The 17,205-nt window shown below is 36.9% G+C and overlaps 2 protein-coding genes across 14 annotated transcripts in view; one reads left to right on the top strand and one right to left on the bottom strand.

Moving 5' to 3' along the window:
* The window catches only part of NF1 (neurofibromin 1), a 274,270-nt gene that overhangs the window by 58,194 nt on the left and 198,871 nt on the right, over positions 1 to 17,205 (bottom strand). The window lies entirely within an intron of this gene.
* EVI2B (ecotropic viral integration site 2B) lies at positions 1,853 to 11,836 on the top strand. 2 transcript variants are annotated; one of them, XM_072779396.1, is made up of 2 exons: positions 1,853 to 2,007; positions 10,096 to 11,836. In XM_072779396.1, exon 2 carries the CDS (start codon positions 10,111 to 10,113, stop codon positions 11,479 to 11,481), a length of 1,371 nt encoding a protein of 456 aa, XP_072635497.1. In that variant the 5' UTR covers positions 1,853 to 2,007; positions 10,096 to 10,110; the 3' UTR covers positions 11,482 to 11,836. The 2 variants fall into 2 exon arrangements, with proteins under 2 accessions (XP_072635497.1, XP_072635498.1); XM_072779397.1 differs by having other exon boundaries at positions 1,861 to 2,007; positions 10,099 to 11,836.

The raw sequence follows: 17,205 nt of genomic DNA, 5'->3' as shown, positions 1-17,205 counted from the left end.
GCCCGGGTGGCTCAGCAGTTTAATGCCGCCTGCAGCCCAGGGCGTGATCCTGGAGACCCGGGATCAAGTCCCACGTCAGGCTTCCTGCATGGAGCCTGCTTCTCCCTCTGCCTGTGTCTCTGCCTCTCTCTCTGTGTGTGTCTCTCATGAATAAATAAATAAAATCTTTAAAAAAAAATTAAAATTTTGAGATTGTGTACTAGAACAAATAGTGATAAGACAAAGTACTCCTTGAGAGTCAAGTGTCATATATACTTGTCCAAGGAAATTAAAACAAATTACTGTCTTTTAGGGGCATCTGATCTGGGTGGCTCAGTCAGTTAAGCATCTGCCTTTGGCTCAGGCCATGATCCCAGGGTCCTGGGACTGAGCTCCACTTCAGGTTCTCTGTCTAGTGGGGAGCCTGCTTGTCTCTCTCCCTCTCCAATTCCCCCTGCTTATTCTCTTTCTCTCTCTCCAATAAACAATAAATAAAAATATTTTTTAAAGATTCTTAAAAATTAGTGCCTTTTAAAAAATAACAAATAAGGGGGGAGGGGGCCGGGAAAAAAAAATAAAAAAAATAAAAAAAATAAAAAATAACAAATTAGGTAACTACTTTCACATTCAATATGTAGGTCAAACATTTTCTGACAAAACAGAAAGCTTCTATTGCAAGAATATTTAAAATTCATCACTAACACCCTCAGAATAATGCTATCCAAGGACAGTTCACGAACAAACAGAAATGGTTCCTTTTCAAACTTGACAGTGTTTAAACATGATAGATTAGGATACATTTTGAGTTCAAATTTTAAAAGTTATTTTTGAACAAAGAACATTTTTGTTTTCTATCCCTGGATGTTATGGTCCACATACTCAATTCAGGGATTTTAAAATAGTGAGTCAAAAGTTTATAGTGTTTTTATTATATCTGCTTTATAATTAGACCCCTTAAAAACAAAAACTATTCTTTTTGTAACAAGTTATAAGTACCCTGACCTTAAGAACTAGGTCTCAACAGTTCATGATTCTCTGCAGTGACCAGGGTAAAACAGGGCATGGTTTAATACTTACCTTATCTACTATAACAGGTGTTATGCTAGGCACTTTACATTTATTTAATCCCATAACAAATTTACAAATTAGAAATTATGACTTCCATTTCTCAGATGAAAAAAGAGGCTAGAAGGTTACTTGCCCAGAGAAATTTTTATTTAGACTGACTCATTCTTTTTTTCAATATACTTTTGCTTATTAGTTAACTTAAGGAATCATGATTACCAATTTATTTTACTTTCCACTGAGGAGTACCTACTTTGTGGCTAATCAAAAGCTATGCACTGGAACTTGAAAATCATTTAGTAAAGTACCTGGTCAAAAAAATTTAATTATACTTTTTACCTGGGCTTTGTCTAAATTATGGATGAGGAAATAATGTTAACATTTACTGCCTTCCTACTGTGTGTGAGGTATCTATACATGTTATCTTATTTAATCTTCACAGTAACTCAGTAAGAGAAATATCATCCCTCCAGAGGAGGAAATGATGACTCAGAATACAACAACTTGCCTAAGGTGATCAAATAAACAGAACACATCATTCACTTCTTATGAAAAGAAATCTTACTTTGGGTAGTAACCCAAGAGGAGGTTTTTCCTTAGAATAGGTAAGTTCCCCTCTAAAGCTGTATTGTAAATATTTAAATTATATAATCACATAACTAAAGAGTCTCAAATATTGACTTACCAATATTAATTAAAAGCATTCAAATCTTAAAGCTGCAAATTGTGTTTCAAAATAAGTTCTGTTAAAGTAGTGCACTTCTTAGTCATTTTGTGGCTTTATTGCACTTCCGGAACCAACTATCAATAAACTTCCTCTTTTTCTCCGGAAAGCATTTCAGTTTGCTACAGGACCATTTTTAATCTGAACTGAACCACCCCTTTTGCTTTCTTAGCCAAATCGCCAAAATGTCCAGATAGAACAAGAACTTAGCATTCTGCAAAAAGAAGTTAACAGTTGAGGTAAGAAAATTTTCACACAGGCAATCTGGTTTATCTTTGCTTTATATAAAATTTATTTTTAAAACTAAAATGTTAAGTATTTCAAACTTAAACTCTGCTAGTCTAAAGATGTCTATAACAGGTTTTGTAATTTTGTTGCATGGAATGAAAAAATATCCAATGTTGAGTTTGCCTTGAAGAAACATTTTCAGCTAGATTTGTAATATCATAGCCCTTTTAAAGTTTATTCAATCACAATGGTTGATTAGCCTTAGTTCTGTAATTAAAAAGTAAACTATAACCATGGCAGATAAAGCTAAAGGTTATAAGTAAAACTAGAATCCATGGGAAATGACCAAATTTACAATCCCCAAATACCAACTGTTAAAAATTGTAATTACTTTCTATAAAATTTTCCTATACATAATCCACAGATTTATTTATTTTTAAATCCCCTTTAGTTTCTATGGGATTAGTTTAATGGTCACCTCCACTTAATTTAAAAAAGAAATCAAGGGAGATTAGATGAGGTACTCAATTACCATTATTACATATGCTTTTTTTTTTTACACACAGAATTTCTATATTTAAGTAATAATGGTTATAGGAAAATATTGTAGCTGTTTAAAGCTCACTATGACAAAACTGTTATGATAAAATGTATGTACATACATTTGTATCATCTACATATTTATGCCATAATTTATTATCTGAGCTGTTGGTAAACACTGTAAAATAGATAAGGAAAAAACACAGGATAAATAACAGAAAATTGCTAATATGCATACAACATGCCTACTATGTGAATAAACAGGGTAATTACAAAGTAAATATCCTCCAAATAAAAACTGCAAAGAGTTTAGTTTACACAGACTTGTAACATCACAGAATAAATTCATAGTGAGTAATACTCTTTCAACATTTCATAACTATTTATCACTTTCCCTTATAGAAGTCCACTTTGGATTTTTTCTAAGTAACTATTACAAGCTAGAAAATAAATATTTTTATCTCTTTTTTAGACAAGATTTGTTTCTATATATTTTTAAAGGATCAGTTCAAAATTTAGAGTGTAATAGTACATGAGTTTTCCAACTAATTTCTATATAACTCTACTTAGAAGGAAATTGTGAATTCTAAATTCAAATTTGTTAAATATAAATCTGATGCCTTTTATTGTCCAATCTTTAAAAGTCACCTCAAATATGAAAGCTTACAGGCTAACCATTCAAAACTCTCAAAACTGTTTTCATAGAATCAGAAGACCAAAATGGTTTTCTGGTAGTTCTTTTTCTATTCCTTACTCAAGACTGCCTCCAAAAGTTATTTATATATCTATTCCCAGAAAGCTCACATCTCCCTCCCTCATAAAGCATTCCTGCTTCATAATTTTACTATGAAAGGCAGTGCAGCTTATTTAGTGACATGTAATAGAAGGAAGGGCTCTGATACACCACTGACATGATTTCTTTATCACTGCCTCTATTTACAACTGTGACATTCTGGCAAGTTATTCCACAACTCTGTGTCTCAGTTTCTTTATCTGGAAGATGAAAGTAAGGCTACCCTGCTCTACAAAATAGGATAGTACCTAACATTTAGTGGGTACACAGTAAATGGTAGTTATTATTGATTAAAGTCACCAAATATTTCCTATTATAGTTCAAGGTTAATTTCCCTTTCTATGTCTCAAGATACACAATTGCTGTTTTCTTCCTTTTATGATTTAATAACCAGTTGGAGATATACTACTAGTAAATTTCAATCTATTATATCTATATTGTAACTTATTAAATCAAAGTAGTAATAATATCAAAGTCATACTGATTCAGGTATTATTTTTGATATTGCTTCCTATACTTGCCTTTTTGTCTAAGAGACTCTCCAAAAATCTCGATTCTCTTTAAATGACATTTCTTACCATATCCAACATAACAGGATCAATTTTAACTGTACTCTTTATGTACTTATACATCATATTTATGAGAACATGTCTAATACATGAGGACTCCTACCATCATGGTAACTGCGGAAGATGTTTGGTTAAATGAGTTGATGTTTTCCTTCCTCTTAAAACATTTTTAAATATTCAGGAAAAACAAAGGACCAAAATCACAGATTTATTTTATTTATTTATTTTTTAAAGATTTTATTCATTTATTCATGAGAGAGAGAGAGAGCGAGGGGCAGAGACACAGGCAGACGGAGAAGCAGGTTCCATGCAGGGAGCCTGACGCGGGACTCTATCCTAGGACTCCAGGATCACGCCCTGGGCTGAAGGCAGATGCTTAAGCACTGAGCCACCCAGGGGTCCCCAAAATCACAGATTTAGATCTCAAAGTGCCAACCCATAATGATGAGCAAAATACTGCCAATATGAAGGTAGGCAAATTTGGGATTTGCCTGTTCAGCCGACTAAGGGATTTCTAGAAAAGTGCTATATAGAATGTGCATGAGTTCTTTAGAATAATTAGCAGTTATGTCTTGAATAGTGCCAGAAAAAATTTAAAAAGAGAATCTCAAGAATACTTAGAATGGATGAGAACCTGTAATGAAAGCCTAGTAAAGGGATCCCTGGGTGGCGCAGCGGTTTGGCGCCTGCCTTTGGCCCAGGGCGCGATCCTGGAGACCCGGGATCGAATCCCACGTCGGGCTCCCGGTGCATGGAGCCTGCTTCTCCCTCTGCCTGTGTCTCTGCCTCTCTCTCTCTCTCTCTCTGTGACTATCATAAATAAATAAATTAATTAATAAAAAAAAAAAAAAAAAAGAAAGCCTAGTGAATTTGAGAAGACGGGGGAGTCAAGTTCTCCATTGTGGGAAGACCGCTCCTCCTTACCACTTCCCTGTGTCCACAAATACGGTCCAGTGACAGAGAGCAGCACTTCATGGTTGTTCCTTCCATCTATTTCAATCTTCTCACCCAACTTCTAATTTTGCCCACTTTAATCATCTACCCTAATTCTTGCTAACTATATAACTACCACTTTTTCTTCAGTTTTTTACTAACTTTTCAATACTTTCTCTAGTCCACTGACCTTCCCTTTTCACATATATTTGCTGCTTACTATAATTTATAGTAAATTTATTTTTCTCTTTGGGTTTTTATTTCTTTGCACTCCCTTTTTCATTTCATCTTATTTGACATTTTCTCCCTTTTACTCCCCTCCCCCATGTGATTCATTGTTTCTACCTTCTCTCCCTGCAGAAGCAATGTTGGTACTTCAGGTACACATGTTTACATATTTAAAAAAATACATATGTTAAATAACTTTCTGCACTGGTAATAACACTGGACTTACTATTCTGAGTTAGAAGAAGTCAATTTCCTCACTATTATGCCCCATGTTTATTCCGCTATTAAATTCTGCTCTTTCTTTTCTGGACTGTTCTGATTTGCTATAGTAGAATTCTAACACAGATTCTAGCATTCTGATGTAGCAGACCTTAGGAGGGTAGAAAGCTAACTGATGAGTGAGAAGAGATAATAAGATTGTTAAAAAATAGAATTTGGTTTTGATATTGTTGTAACCCTTAAATGACAAGTAGAAAAATCTCATATATTGAAGGTTTATGGTCTTCCTATTGAAAAAAGAAGCTATGATATGAACCTACCAAAATTGATCTTACAAACTAAAATGGTTTATAATTATGTTCCTGGTCTCAGTCTTTCCTCCTCTAGTGCCTTTCTTAGCTAAATGAAAGAGGAACTGTGTGGGTTTTTTAAAAATTTCAAGCTAAGTCACAAAAAAGGGAAATATTTTTGGCTGAAGACAATTCATGGCCTATATTTTCTGTTGCTTTAGATGGCATTTTTTAAAAACTAAAGTGTAACTCTGAAGAATGTTTTTTCGGGGGTGGTGGTAATCTGAAGAATAGCAAGTGCGAACTGCACAATGATAATCATCATCTGCACAATGATGATTCAAATCCCCACATTTATGCCAAAAGTTTCAATTTTTCCCATTAAACCTTTTACAAAATGGATAAAAAGCATAATTTAATAACTTAGATTTCATCTTCTCTGCTTACATTCTGGCAGAAGTATTAATAAATAGTGAAAAGTGAAATGGAAAGGAACCATGAAACCAATACAGGTTAAGTTTCCTGAGCTCCTAACATATAACACTTAGCTGTAAAGGAATATACGGTGGTTTAGGGAGTAAAAAGAGCACATGCTTGTGAATCAGATGGTCCTGAGTACAAATTCCCAATCTGTGATATAATATACATAATAGTGATAGAACACTGGGCAAACTCTTAATGCATGTGAATTTGTCTCTTTATCTGTAAGTCAAGGATTTCTCCATTTTCCTCATAGTCATTTAAAGGTTAAATGAAGTAAAGTTATATAAACATCTCAGTACAGTACAGAGTATGTTCTACATAATTTTTTAATTTCTTTTATGCCTTCTTCAAGGTTCTCGTTTGAATGGGTAGGGATAATAGAAAGAAAATGTGCAAAGTTAAGAGTAATAAAAAATAACACAATTATTTAAGAGAATAAAGATGTGAGGAGGACCATGAATAATTATCTAAGGAATCATATAGACAAAAAAAAGAAGGAAGATTCAGGGAATGGCTAATCTCTCTGGGTTGTGGTCGGTCACAGAGAACTTGATTTAAGAAGGGGAATTTAAACTGAGGTCTGACCAATGAAGACCGGTTCAGATAGGAAAAGAGGCTGGGTTTGGGGGAGGGGAGTGTGGGACACTCTAAGAGGGTGAGAAACAGTGTTATTAAAAATGTCTATTTAAAGGATGCCTGGGTGGCTCAGTGATTGAGCGTCTGCCTTTGGCTCAGGGTGTGATCCCAGAGGTCCGGGATCAAGTCCCACATCGGGCTCCCTGCATGGAGCCTGCTTCTCTTCCCTCTGCCTGTGTCTCTGCTTCTCTGTGTCTCTCATGAATAAATAAATAAAATCTTTTTTTAAAAAAAGTCTATATAGGGGAAAAAGCATGTGTCTGGAAAATCCTTAAGATGGGAAGAGGTGCATTTGGCTGAATGAGAAGTTTCAGTCCTGAGACCTAAGTCAGGACTGGTAAACTCAAGCACAAGGAAGAAAATTCAGTTTAGAATTTTTGTCTTGACAGCAACGGGGAACCTATTAATAAGGGAGTAGTAAAGTGCCTATAAATGCTTTTCAGAATATTAATTCTTCAGCATTATGCAGGAAAATTTAAAGGAGAAAAATTTTTAATTTAGCCTTGGAGTATTAGAAAGAAAATTAAGGGGATCCCTGGGTGGCGCAGCGGTTTAGCACCTGCCTTTGGCTCAGGGCGCGATCCTGGAGACCCGGGATCAAATCCCACGTCGGGCTCCCAGTGCATGGAGCCTGCTTCTCACTCTGCCTATGTCTCTGCCTCTCTCTAGCTCTCTCTCTGTGTAACTATTGTAAATAAATAAAAATTAAAAAAAAAAGAAAATTAAAAGGAAGAGACCATACAGGGGGAATAAATCACATGCCCTCTACTAAAACAGGGTAATGTACCATCATTGTGTACCAAGTGGTAGAGGAGGAAGCAATGAAAACTACTCAAATATGCTGAAAAGTCCATTTATTTGCAAAACCTGAGGAGTTCCTCTTCTGTTATCATACTTTGCCTAGAACATCAAATCTCTCTCACATTGGCTTAAGAATCCTAGAAAAACTAGTTTCTAATCATATTTTCCCAGATCTAACACCCTGAGATGTTCCTTTCCCTAATGTTAAGAAATAATGAAATGGTTCTCATTGTGTTTAATGATGTACAAAATGGTCTCTTACACCTAGAGCTGAAAACCGTCTTAGTCTAACTCCTCACTTTAGAGAGAAGGCAACTGAGAACAGGAGAGATGAAGTGACTAGTTCTCATAGTGAGACAGAGTGACTAGTCAGATGCATAGCCACATGTTGGAAGTAGAACTGGAACTTACTCTTCAAGTTTTAGCACCTACCACATCCCACAAAAAGCCCTGCCTGCCAAACTTACACATAAGCCTTCTCTTCCCATGTCCATATGTTGGTTCCCCTGCCTGAAACATTTTATTTGCTTAATTCCTTCTTACAGATCTTTCAAGACTCAGTTCAAGTTTTACTTCTCTGAGAAGCCTTCCCTGAAAGCCTCCCAGGCTATGTTGGTTTCTTTGTGCATCTCTTGTGTACCTTTATGAGAAAACTTATTAAATTATCATAATTATTATTTGCTTCCACCACTAGAAACTTTTTTGGGAGGCATTATCTCTTAAACCTAGAACAGGCCTGACACAATAAATGAATGAAAGCAGCAGTGGGACAACTTTATCAACTGGACAGAACTGACTTAACCAGATTCAAAGATCATTTAGGATTCTGAGTTGAACTGACTCCTTTAAGAGTAATAAGATCCTAAGAGTACCTGGGGGTAGCTCAGTTGGTTAACTGTTGGACTCTTTTTTTTTTTTTAAGGATTTTATTTATTTATTCATGAGAGACACACACAGAGAGAGAGGCAGAGACATACACAGAGAGGCAGAGAGAGAGGCAGAGAGAGAGGCAGAGGGAGAAGCAGGCTCCATGTAGGAAGCCTGATGTGGGACTCGATCCCGGGACTCCAGAATCACGCCCTGGGCCGAAGGCAGGCGCTAAACCACTGAGCCACCCAGGGATCCCCAAGTGTTGGACTCTTAACATCACCTCAGGTCATGATCTCCGGGTCAGGAGATGGAGCCCCAGGTTGAGTTCCTCATTGGGCTCCATGCTCAGCACATGTCTACTTGAGATTCTCTCCCTCTCCTTCTGCCCCTCCCTCCACTCATGGGCTCATGTGCATTCTCTTTTTAATCTTGAAAAAAAGAGTACAAGATCCTAACATAAAGACACAGTGCTAGACTCTGATGATGCTGTAGAGACTACTAGCATGATAGACTCTGCATAAAAAACTTCAACAAAGATAGTACCATAAACAAAAATAGAAGAGGAGTCAGTTTTGACATGAAGATGAATTGTTTTAAATATGCTAAATTTGCTACGGCAGGATATATACATGGAAATATCCACCAAAAAGTTATATAAATGGAACAGAATTAAAGAGATTTAGGCTGGATGTGCAGGTTTGGGAGTTAAAGGCATACAGGTGAGAGTTGAAATTTTATAGAATCAGGATCAGAGAATACTAGCTAAGAATGAGGACTGAATAGGAAGTACCCATATTTAAGGAGAAAAAAGGGCACCTGGGTAGCTCAGTCAGTTTAAGTGTCAGCCTTTGGCTCAGGTCCTGATTTCAGGGTCCTAGGATTGAGCCCCAAGTCTGGCTCCCTGCTGAGTGGGAAGCTTGCTTCTCCCCTCTCCCTCTCCCTCTGCCCACCCCACCCCCCACTCATGCTCTCTCTCTCTCTCTCTCAAATAAATAAGTAAAATCTTTAAAAAGAGAGAAAAATGGGAGCTGGTGAGATTACCATGAAAGGAAGACTATCACAAAGAGCTACTTGAATAGTGCTGAAGGCATAGTCAATAGCATCAAATGTGGTCAACAGAGGGAGGGGGGAAAAAGAGAATAAAGAAAAGATTGTTGAATTAGATAACAGATGATCACTGGTGTCCTTCAGAACAACAGGATCAACTATTTCTAGTAGTAAGGAAGAGAAAAATAAAGAGCACATGGACCAAGCAGCCAGAGCCTATGTATTTCAGAAGTATGACTGTGAAATGAAGGATTGTAATGTAATGAAGCTAGGGGAGCAGCAGGGCCAAGTACAGATCCTATGAAAGAATTAAGAGAGATTATTGCCTATGAGGTCCAACTATAGTAAGTTAGAATATATTCAAGAGTTGTTTAGGGATCCCTGGGTGGCGCAGCGGTTTAGTGCCTGCCTTTGGCCCAGGGCGCGATCCTGGAGACCGGGGATCGAATCCCACGTCGGGCTCCCGGTGCATGGAGCCTGCTTCTCCCTCTGCCTGTGTCTCTGCCTCTCTCTCTCTCTCTCTCTATCATAATAAATAAAAATTTAAAAAAAAAAGAGTTGTTTATACTATAGTGTCCCAAGTCTACATAACAAACAATAAATACTTATTAAGTACCTACATACTTTGTGCCAGACACCAAATAATACCTGTCTTTCTTTCTTTCTTTCGTTATAAAACCACTGGTAAAGAAGAAACATTCTGAAATGGATCCCAAATATTTCATCTTAGTTTTGTTTTGTGGACACCTCAGTGATACATTTTTCTCAAAGACAGAAGCAACGACAACAGAGAAGCAACCACAGTTTACTTTATTGAGCTCATCAAGGCAACATACCTCAGCTAATTCCCAAAACATAACAGGGAATCTTATGAGTCAACCAACACAATTCAACCATGTTTCTCCTGCACAACCAATACCAACTACCAAAGATGCTGCTGGACAATCAACACCAGCTGCCTATGCTTCTTCTGAAAAACCAGAAGCACACACTTCTGCTGGGCAACCACTTGCCTCTAACCCCACCAAACAACCAATTCCAACAGCCAACACCTCCTCCCGACAAACAGCACTACTGGTGTTTACTTCTGCTGGACAACTAACCCCATCTGCCCCTACTTCTACCAAACAACTGCCACCATTTGTCTATACTTCCACTCAACAACCATCATCTGTCCATACCTCTTCTAGAAAACCAGTATCACCAACTGTTCATAATCCATCTATACAACCAACACCAAGTGTCAAAAGCTCAACTAGGAATACTCCAGGATTCATCCTAGAAACTACCAGTAACAAAAATATCTCACATGAAACTACATCTAATTCAATAGCTGCCATATTACTTGGTGTAATTCTGACTTCTATGTTGGTATCTATAATCATAATTCTACTATGGAAATGCTTGAGAAAACCAGTTTTAAATGATCAGAATTGGGCAGGTAGGTCTCCATTTGCTGATGGTGAAACCCCTGACATATATATGGATAACATTAGAGAAAATGAAGTGCCCACAAAACGCACATCAATTGTTTCACTTATGCCCTGGAAAGCAGGCAAAAGCACACTGTTAGCTGATGACTTGGAAATTAAGTTGTTTGAATCAAGTGAACACATTGAACATTCCAACAACCCCAAAACAGAGAAAATAAAAGATCAAGCAAATGGTACATCAGAGGAGAGTGCTGGTGGATCAACCATTGGCACTGCTGTTTCTTCTTCAGATGATGCAGATCCACTTCCACCACCTCCTCTACTTCTTGATTTAGAAGGACAGGAGAGTAACCAATGTGACAAACCCACAATGACAGTTATATCTCCTCTTCCAAATGATTCCACTAACCTCCCACCATCTCTGGACTGTCTTAATCAAGTGTGTGAAGATCATAATTCTGAGTTCAAACAAACATTTCCACCTCCACCTGACTCACTTAACTTGTCCCTGGCACCAGGAGATTTCATGAAAAACCAGGAAGATTCCAAAAATGAGATCCAGTGTCAGGATTTCTCTATTCCTCTGGACTCTGATCAAGATCACAGTGAATCCTTGCCACTCCCACCTGAAGAACTGTTATAAATAGTATAACTTGCTTTTTAGCTGATTTTCCATCCTTCTTATGAACTCCATCTTGTTTTTCTTCATGTGATGATGGCAACCTGTAGCCAATTTTTATTTTTATTCAGGAACTACCTGAAATCTGCTCAAAATCCATGTGCATAAGTAGAACTTACTTTTAAAAAATGATGTAATAGTGATCTATATACCGGCTATAGTACTTAACTTTAAATGTACAGTACATTTTATATATGTATGTAAATAACCATTTTGAAAACAAATACTCTACATACACTTAATATCACCTAATAGATATTTTTCCTCCTGAAAAGCTGTGTATAAAGTTACCCTGAATAAATAACATTTTGTTTTTCCATTTCAAAGTTTGAGGTGGGGGGAGGGGCATGAGGAATTAAATACATACTCCAAGTTTTAAACAAAACTCCAAATTTTAAATTAATACCTCAAATATTAAATAACTATTCCATGTTTGTGGGGATGAGAAACTAAAATGCATGTTGAGGATACAAAAATTTTTTTTAGCTCTCATTGGAAGCAGTAAAGCAATTCTGTTAAAACATCAAATGGAAGGGGGTGTTGGATTGGGGATACCTACTCTGAAAAAATAAGAACATGCACCATAAACTGTAGACATTTTTCCTATCTTGTTGGGAGAGCACAGCTTCTAAAACTAACATCTTTAAAGATTTTCTTCTTCCTATGGCTCAAGCACCCTAACAAAAGAAATCTTACAAAGGAAAATAAAACCACATACACTAAACCACACCTCAATGGCTTCATTCCAAATTTGAATGATTTTTCCAAGAAAAACAGACTGTATCAAATACAGATGGTTCTCAACTTTCACTAAACTTAACACTTTCTGACCTTATACACTTAAACTCTTAAACCACCATTCCTATGTAGAATTTCATCTTTCTTTTTTTTTTTTTTTTTCATCTTTCCTCCATAAACTGATAAGTAATGAATCTGAGTTATCAGAGTAGGGGTGGACCCAATCTTTGTCAGAGTCATGGTGGCAAGTATTCCATGGCTATATGCTTGTGGCAGTACCAGCCTATGCCTGCAAAAGAGCAGCACGCAGTCTTCCTTCTTACCCTACCCTAACCCCTGGGGGAAATCTCGCTCAAAATGAAATATGATGGTCTTGCTGGTAGTTTAACCTTGAAGAACCCCTCATAGTTCTGGGGTTTTTCAAAACAAAATATAGTATTTATTTGTAGCACTAGTGTTCACAAAAACACAAAGCTCCATCTTTTTGGACAATGAAATTTTATATACAGTATTTCCCTTTAAATCTTTTAAACCATCCCTTACTGACCATTAAAACTTTTTATTTACAGAAACATTTCCTTGAACTTATTTTTCCTGATGTTTATTTCTGAAGTATGTTTATTATCATATTAGATGGGTACTCAGTCTTCCACATTAAAATATTTCTTTCATGTTGTCTTTCAAACTTAGCACTTTTAAGGTTAATTTACCCAGGAGCAAGCAGGAGTTTAAGAATTCCCTATTAATCTTCAGAATTGTAAGTATTCTAGTCAGCTTAAATAAGGTACGTTTTTATATTTGGTCAAGACTGGGGATCCCTGGGTGGCGCAGCGGTTTGGCGCCTGCCTTTGGCCCAGGGCGCGAGCCTGGAGACCTGGGATCGAATCCCACGTCGGGCTCCCGGTGCGTGGAGCCTGCTTCTCCCTCTGCCTGTGTCTCTGCCTCTTTCTCTATCTCTGTGTGACTATCATAAATAAATAAAAATTAAAAAAAAAATATTTGGTCAAGACTTTGATGTATTTAAGCCATCATAATATTCTTTATTTTACATGTAAGATGGTTACCTAAGAGGCCTTTTCCACACTTTTGCTCTTCTTTCTCATCACCTTCTTTTCTGATCTCTTGAAGGACAGATGCTGGGACATATAGGAAAATGCCAACTCTTACAGATAAACCAAGAGCTGATGATCTATCTGGTCACAGTCTTATCTGATTCTTCAAATTCTACATGCCACTTTCTTCCTTCTGTTCTTTGTATAACCAAGGAACAGACTAACAGCAGCTAGTTTTGGGGTTGTTTTTAATTCTCTGCCGGGGGAGAAAATAATTCCCATTTACTGCATGTAATTTTTCCCCACTGAGGTCAGTGGAAGCCGAGCAGCCAAACAGTGGCAACCCTTGCTTAATCAGCAGAAAGAGGGATCCCTGGGTGGCGCAGCGGTTTGGCGCCTGCCTTTGGCCCAGGGCGCGATCCTGGAGACCCGGGATCGAATCCCACATCAGGCTCCCGGTGCATGGAGCCTGCTTCTCCCTCTGCCTGTGTCTCTGCCCCTCTCTCTCTCTCTGTGACTATCATAAATAAATAAAAATTAAAAAAAAATCAGCAGAAAGAAATGCAAGCTAATGAAAGAAATACAGGAGAGAAGGAAATGCTGGAATGAAGAAAAACCTACAAAAAAAGATCAAAGAACCAGGATCCAGAGCAAAAGAGAAAGTTTATTTCATGAATATGGCAAAAGGACAAGGCACAAAGGAATAAAAAGTAGATTGAATGACAACATAGCAGTGGTGCTCCTACCACATCAGCATTAACCAGATTCAGAAACAACTCTAAAGACCATCTAGTTCCACTCCTTTTATTTGTCAACTGCTGAAAATATACGCCGGAGAGAGGAATGACTGTTTAGTAGTGGTATTAAAAACTGAGTTTGTTCACTGACTCCTGGTTCAGCACTCTTTTCACTAATATAGGACCAAAAGAGCACCTACTTTGTGCACTGCGACAGATTATCATATATGTATTCCATTTGACGCGGTAGTGGGGGACACAATGACATGACTTGTAATTGTTATTACCTAGTTCTAATCAAAAAGTAAAGTATAAAATATCAGGTACCTAGAATTAAAACATTATAATAATCATGTACTGTGATACTGATATATGATTAGATAAATAGAATGGAAAGTCCAGAAACAGACTCAAATCTCTAATCACTGGAAAAAACTATGGGGACAATTGGATAGACATTTGGAAAAAAATAAAATTGGATCCATACTTCACACTACATTAGAATAAACACCAAATAGACCAGAGATCTAAACATAAACATGAAATTATACAAGTATTAGAAGAAAATCTAAGAATTCCTTTGTGATCTAGAGATGAGAAAAACATTCCCAGTTGAGATTCAAAATCCAGGAACAATAAAAAGGAAAACTCAATTATGTAAAAAAACTTTTAAATGTCAAACAAAACAAACTCTACCACAATAAAGTCAAAGATAAACTGGAAATAAATAGAAACTGGAAAAAAAAAAAAAAAACCCTGCAATTCTAAGGCAAAGGGCTAATATCTCTAAATTAAAAAAAAAAAAAAAATCCTATTTAGGGGGAGGGAAAGATCCACTACAGAATAGAAAAAATTTGCAAAACATAAGACAGTTGGGACACCTGGGTGGCTCAGTGGTTGAGTGTCTGCATTTGGCTCAGGGCGTGATACCGGGTCCGGGGATCGAGTCTCGCATTGGGTTCCCTGCGAGAAGCCTGATTCTCCCTCTGTGCCTCTGCCTCTCAATCTCTCTGTCTCTCATGAATAAATAAATAAAATCTTAAAAAAAAGAAAAGAAACATAAGAGACAGTTAAAGAAGAAAGAATTTAAATGATTCCTAAAAGGAAAGATATACAACCTTCTTCATAATAAGAGAAATGTATTTAAAATTTCATTGAGGAAAAAATAAATAAAATAAAATTTCACTGAGCTACTCTTATCTATCAGATTGATATAAATCCAAAAGTTCAACAACAAAGTGTATGGTGGGGTGATACAGAACTGACACCCTGATACACTGCTTATGGGATGGCAAAATGGTATGGACTACAGAAAAGAATTTGGTAATATCCAGAAAAGTTCCAAATGCATTACCCTTTTACTCAGCAATCCTATTTTTAGAAATCTTTTTCAAAGATTCATTGGACAAAATATGAAATTACTTAGATGCAAGGGTAAATATGGGCATTATTTGTAATAGCAAAAGTCTGGAAACAAGTGAGACGTCCATCAATAGGGACCAGCTGAATAAACCATGGTACTCTTCTAAATGGAGTACTATGCATTGCAAAATGAATGTGAAAGATCACTATATACTGATGTGGAATGATCTTCAAAATATATTTAGGAAAAGAAGAACAAGATGCATAACAGGAGGGGCACCTGAGTGGATCAGTCAGGTAAGTGTCTGACTTTTGGATTTGGCTGGGGTTATGAGCTCAGGGTCATGGGATCGAACTCTGTGTTGAGCCTGTGATGGGCTCTGCACTTAGCATGGAGTTGGCTTGTCCCTCTCCCTCCCTCTCTGCCACTTGTGCTTTCTCAAATAAACAAAATCTTAAAAAAAAAAAAAAAGTATAACAGTATATTTAGTATGCAGCCCTTAATATAAGAGAATATGAACATAATAAAATACCTAATTTTTATACATTTGCAAAAGAAAAGAAAAGGAACATTGTTAAAATACAACCAAAAGCTGATACAAATAGTTATCAATGGGAGGAAGAAGAGTGGAATAGAGTGAAGGGAACAGAGAACCAAGATTTCTCTGAGTATACCTTGTTATATAGTTTTGACTTAAGCAGTCCCTATTAAAACTGGTAACTAATTGAAACTAATGAATCTAACTTCATATAAAATTCGTGATACAAACATATAGAAAAAACATTATTTCAAGTTGCATTAGAGCACAGAATTGACTATACATCCTTATATTCTTAGAACAAATATATTCTAAGAACAAAGAGAGAAAGAAATCTTAAATTTTATCCAGTAGTCTGTAATTTAATTGCCAGCAATACTGGCATTATTTTGAAACTGTTATATGATGATACAAATAAACAATTATGTTAATGCTGTTAGGAACCATTTATAGGAAATATGGGGGATAGAGGAACAAATTAAATGTTCACAAGGAAGCAAACAGATAAACCCAGATGAACAGTTAACTGAGTTTTGGCAACAAGCCAGTGGTATGGGGAAAAAAGGGTGGGGAGGTGGTACAAGAAACTCATCCACATGGGTTCTGACCTGTTAATTTCTATATCTTGCCAGTTCGTCCATGCTATTAAATACTTTGTTCAGTACGCTTAGTTGTTTTCAGCAGGAAATGCAGTCTGAATAGCCAACTATATTACTAAAAATAGAAAATATAACACTTTTACTCTCAAGCATGACAAATGTTATGAACTTAAGAAATAAAGACAAACTGTACACTTAATATCACAAGTACTGAGTAATGTATAGAATTGTGGAATCACTATTTGGTAGACCTGAAACTAATAGAACAATATATGTTAACTATGCCAGAATTAAAATAAAAAAGCTCAGTGAAGGGATCCCTGGGTGGCGCAGCAGTTTGGCGCCTGCCTTTGGCCCAGGGCACAATCCTGGAGACCTGGGATCGAATCCCACATCGGGCTCCTGGTGCATGGAGCCTGCTTCTCCCTCTGCCTGTGTCTCTGCCCCTCTCTCTCTCTCTCTCTCTCTGTGTGACTATCATAAATAAATAAAAAATTAAAAAAAAAAAAGCTCAGTGAAAAGATAAAATAAAATGGGAATCAGGGGGCACCTGGGTGGCTCAGTCAGTTAAGTGTCTGCTTTCGGTTCAGGTCATGATCTCAGGGTCCTGGGACTGAACCCCATGTCGGGCTCTCTGCTCAGTGAGGAGCCTCTCTCCTTC

This window comes from Canis lupus, chromosome 16, assembly GCF_048164855.1.
Source record: "Canis lupus baileyi chromosome 16, mCanLup2.hap1, whole genome shotgun sequence".
In the NCBI taxonomy this organism is placed as follows: Eukaryota; Metazoa; Chordata; class Mammalia; order Carnivora; family Canidae; genus Canis; species Canis lupus.
This window is presented reverse-complemented; position numbering and strand designations above follow the sequence as displayed.

Bases quoted from the DNA above. Each gene is read 5' to 3' on its own strand.
- EVI2B (XM_072779396.1), top strand. From the start codon at position 10,111: ATGGATCCCAAATATTTCATCTTAGTTTTGTTTTGTGGACACCTCAGT.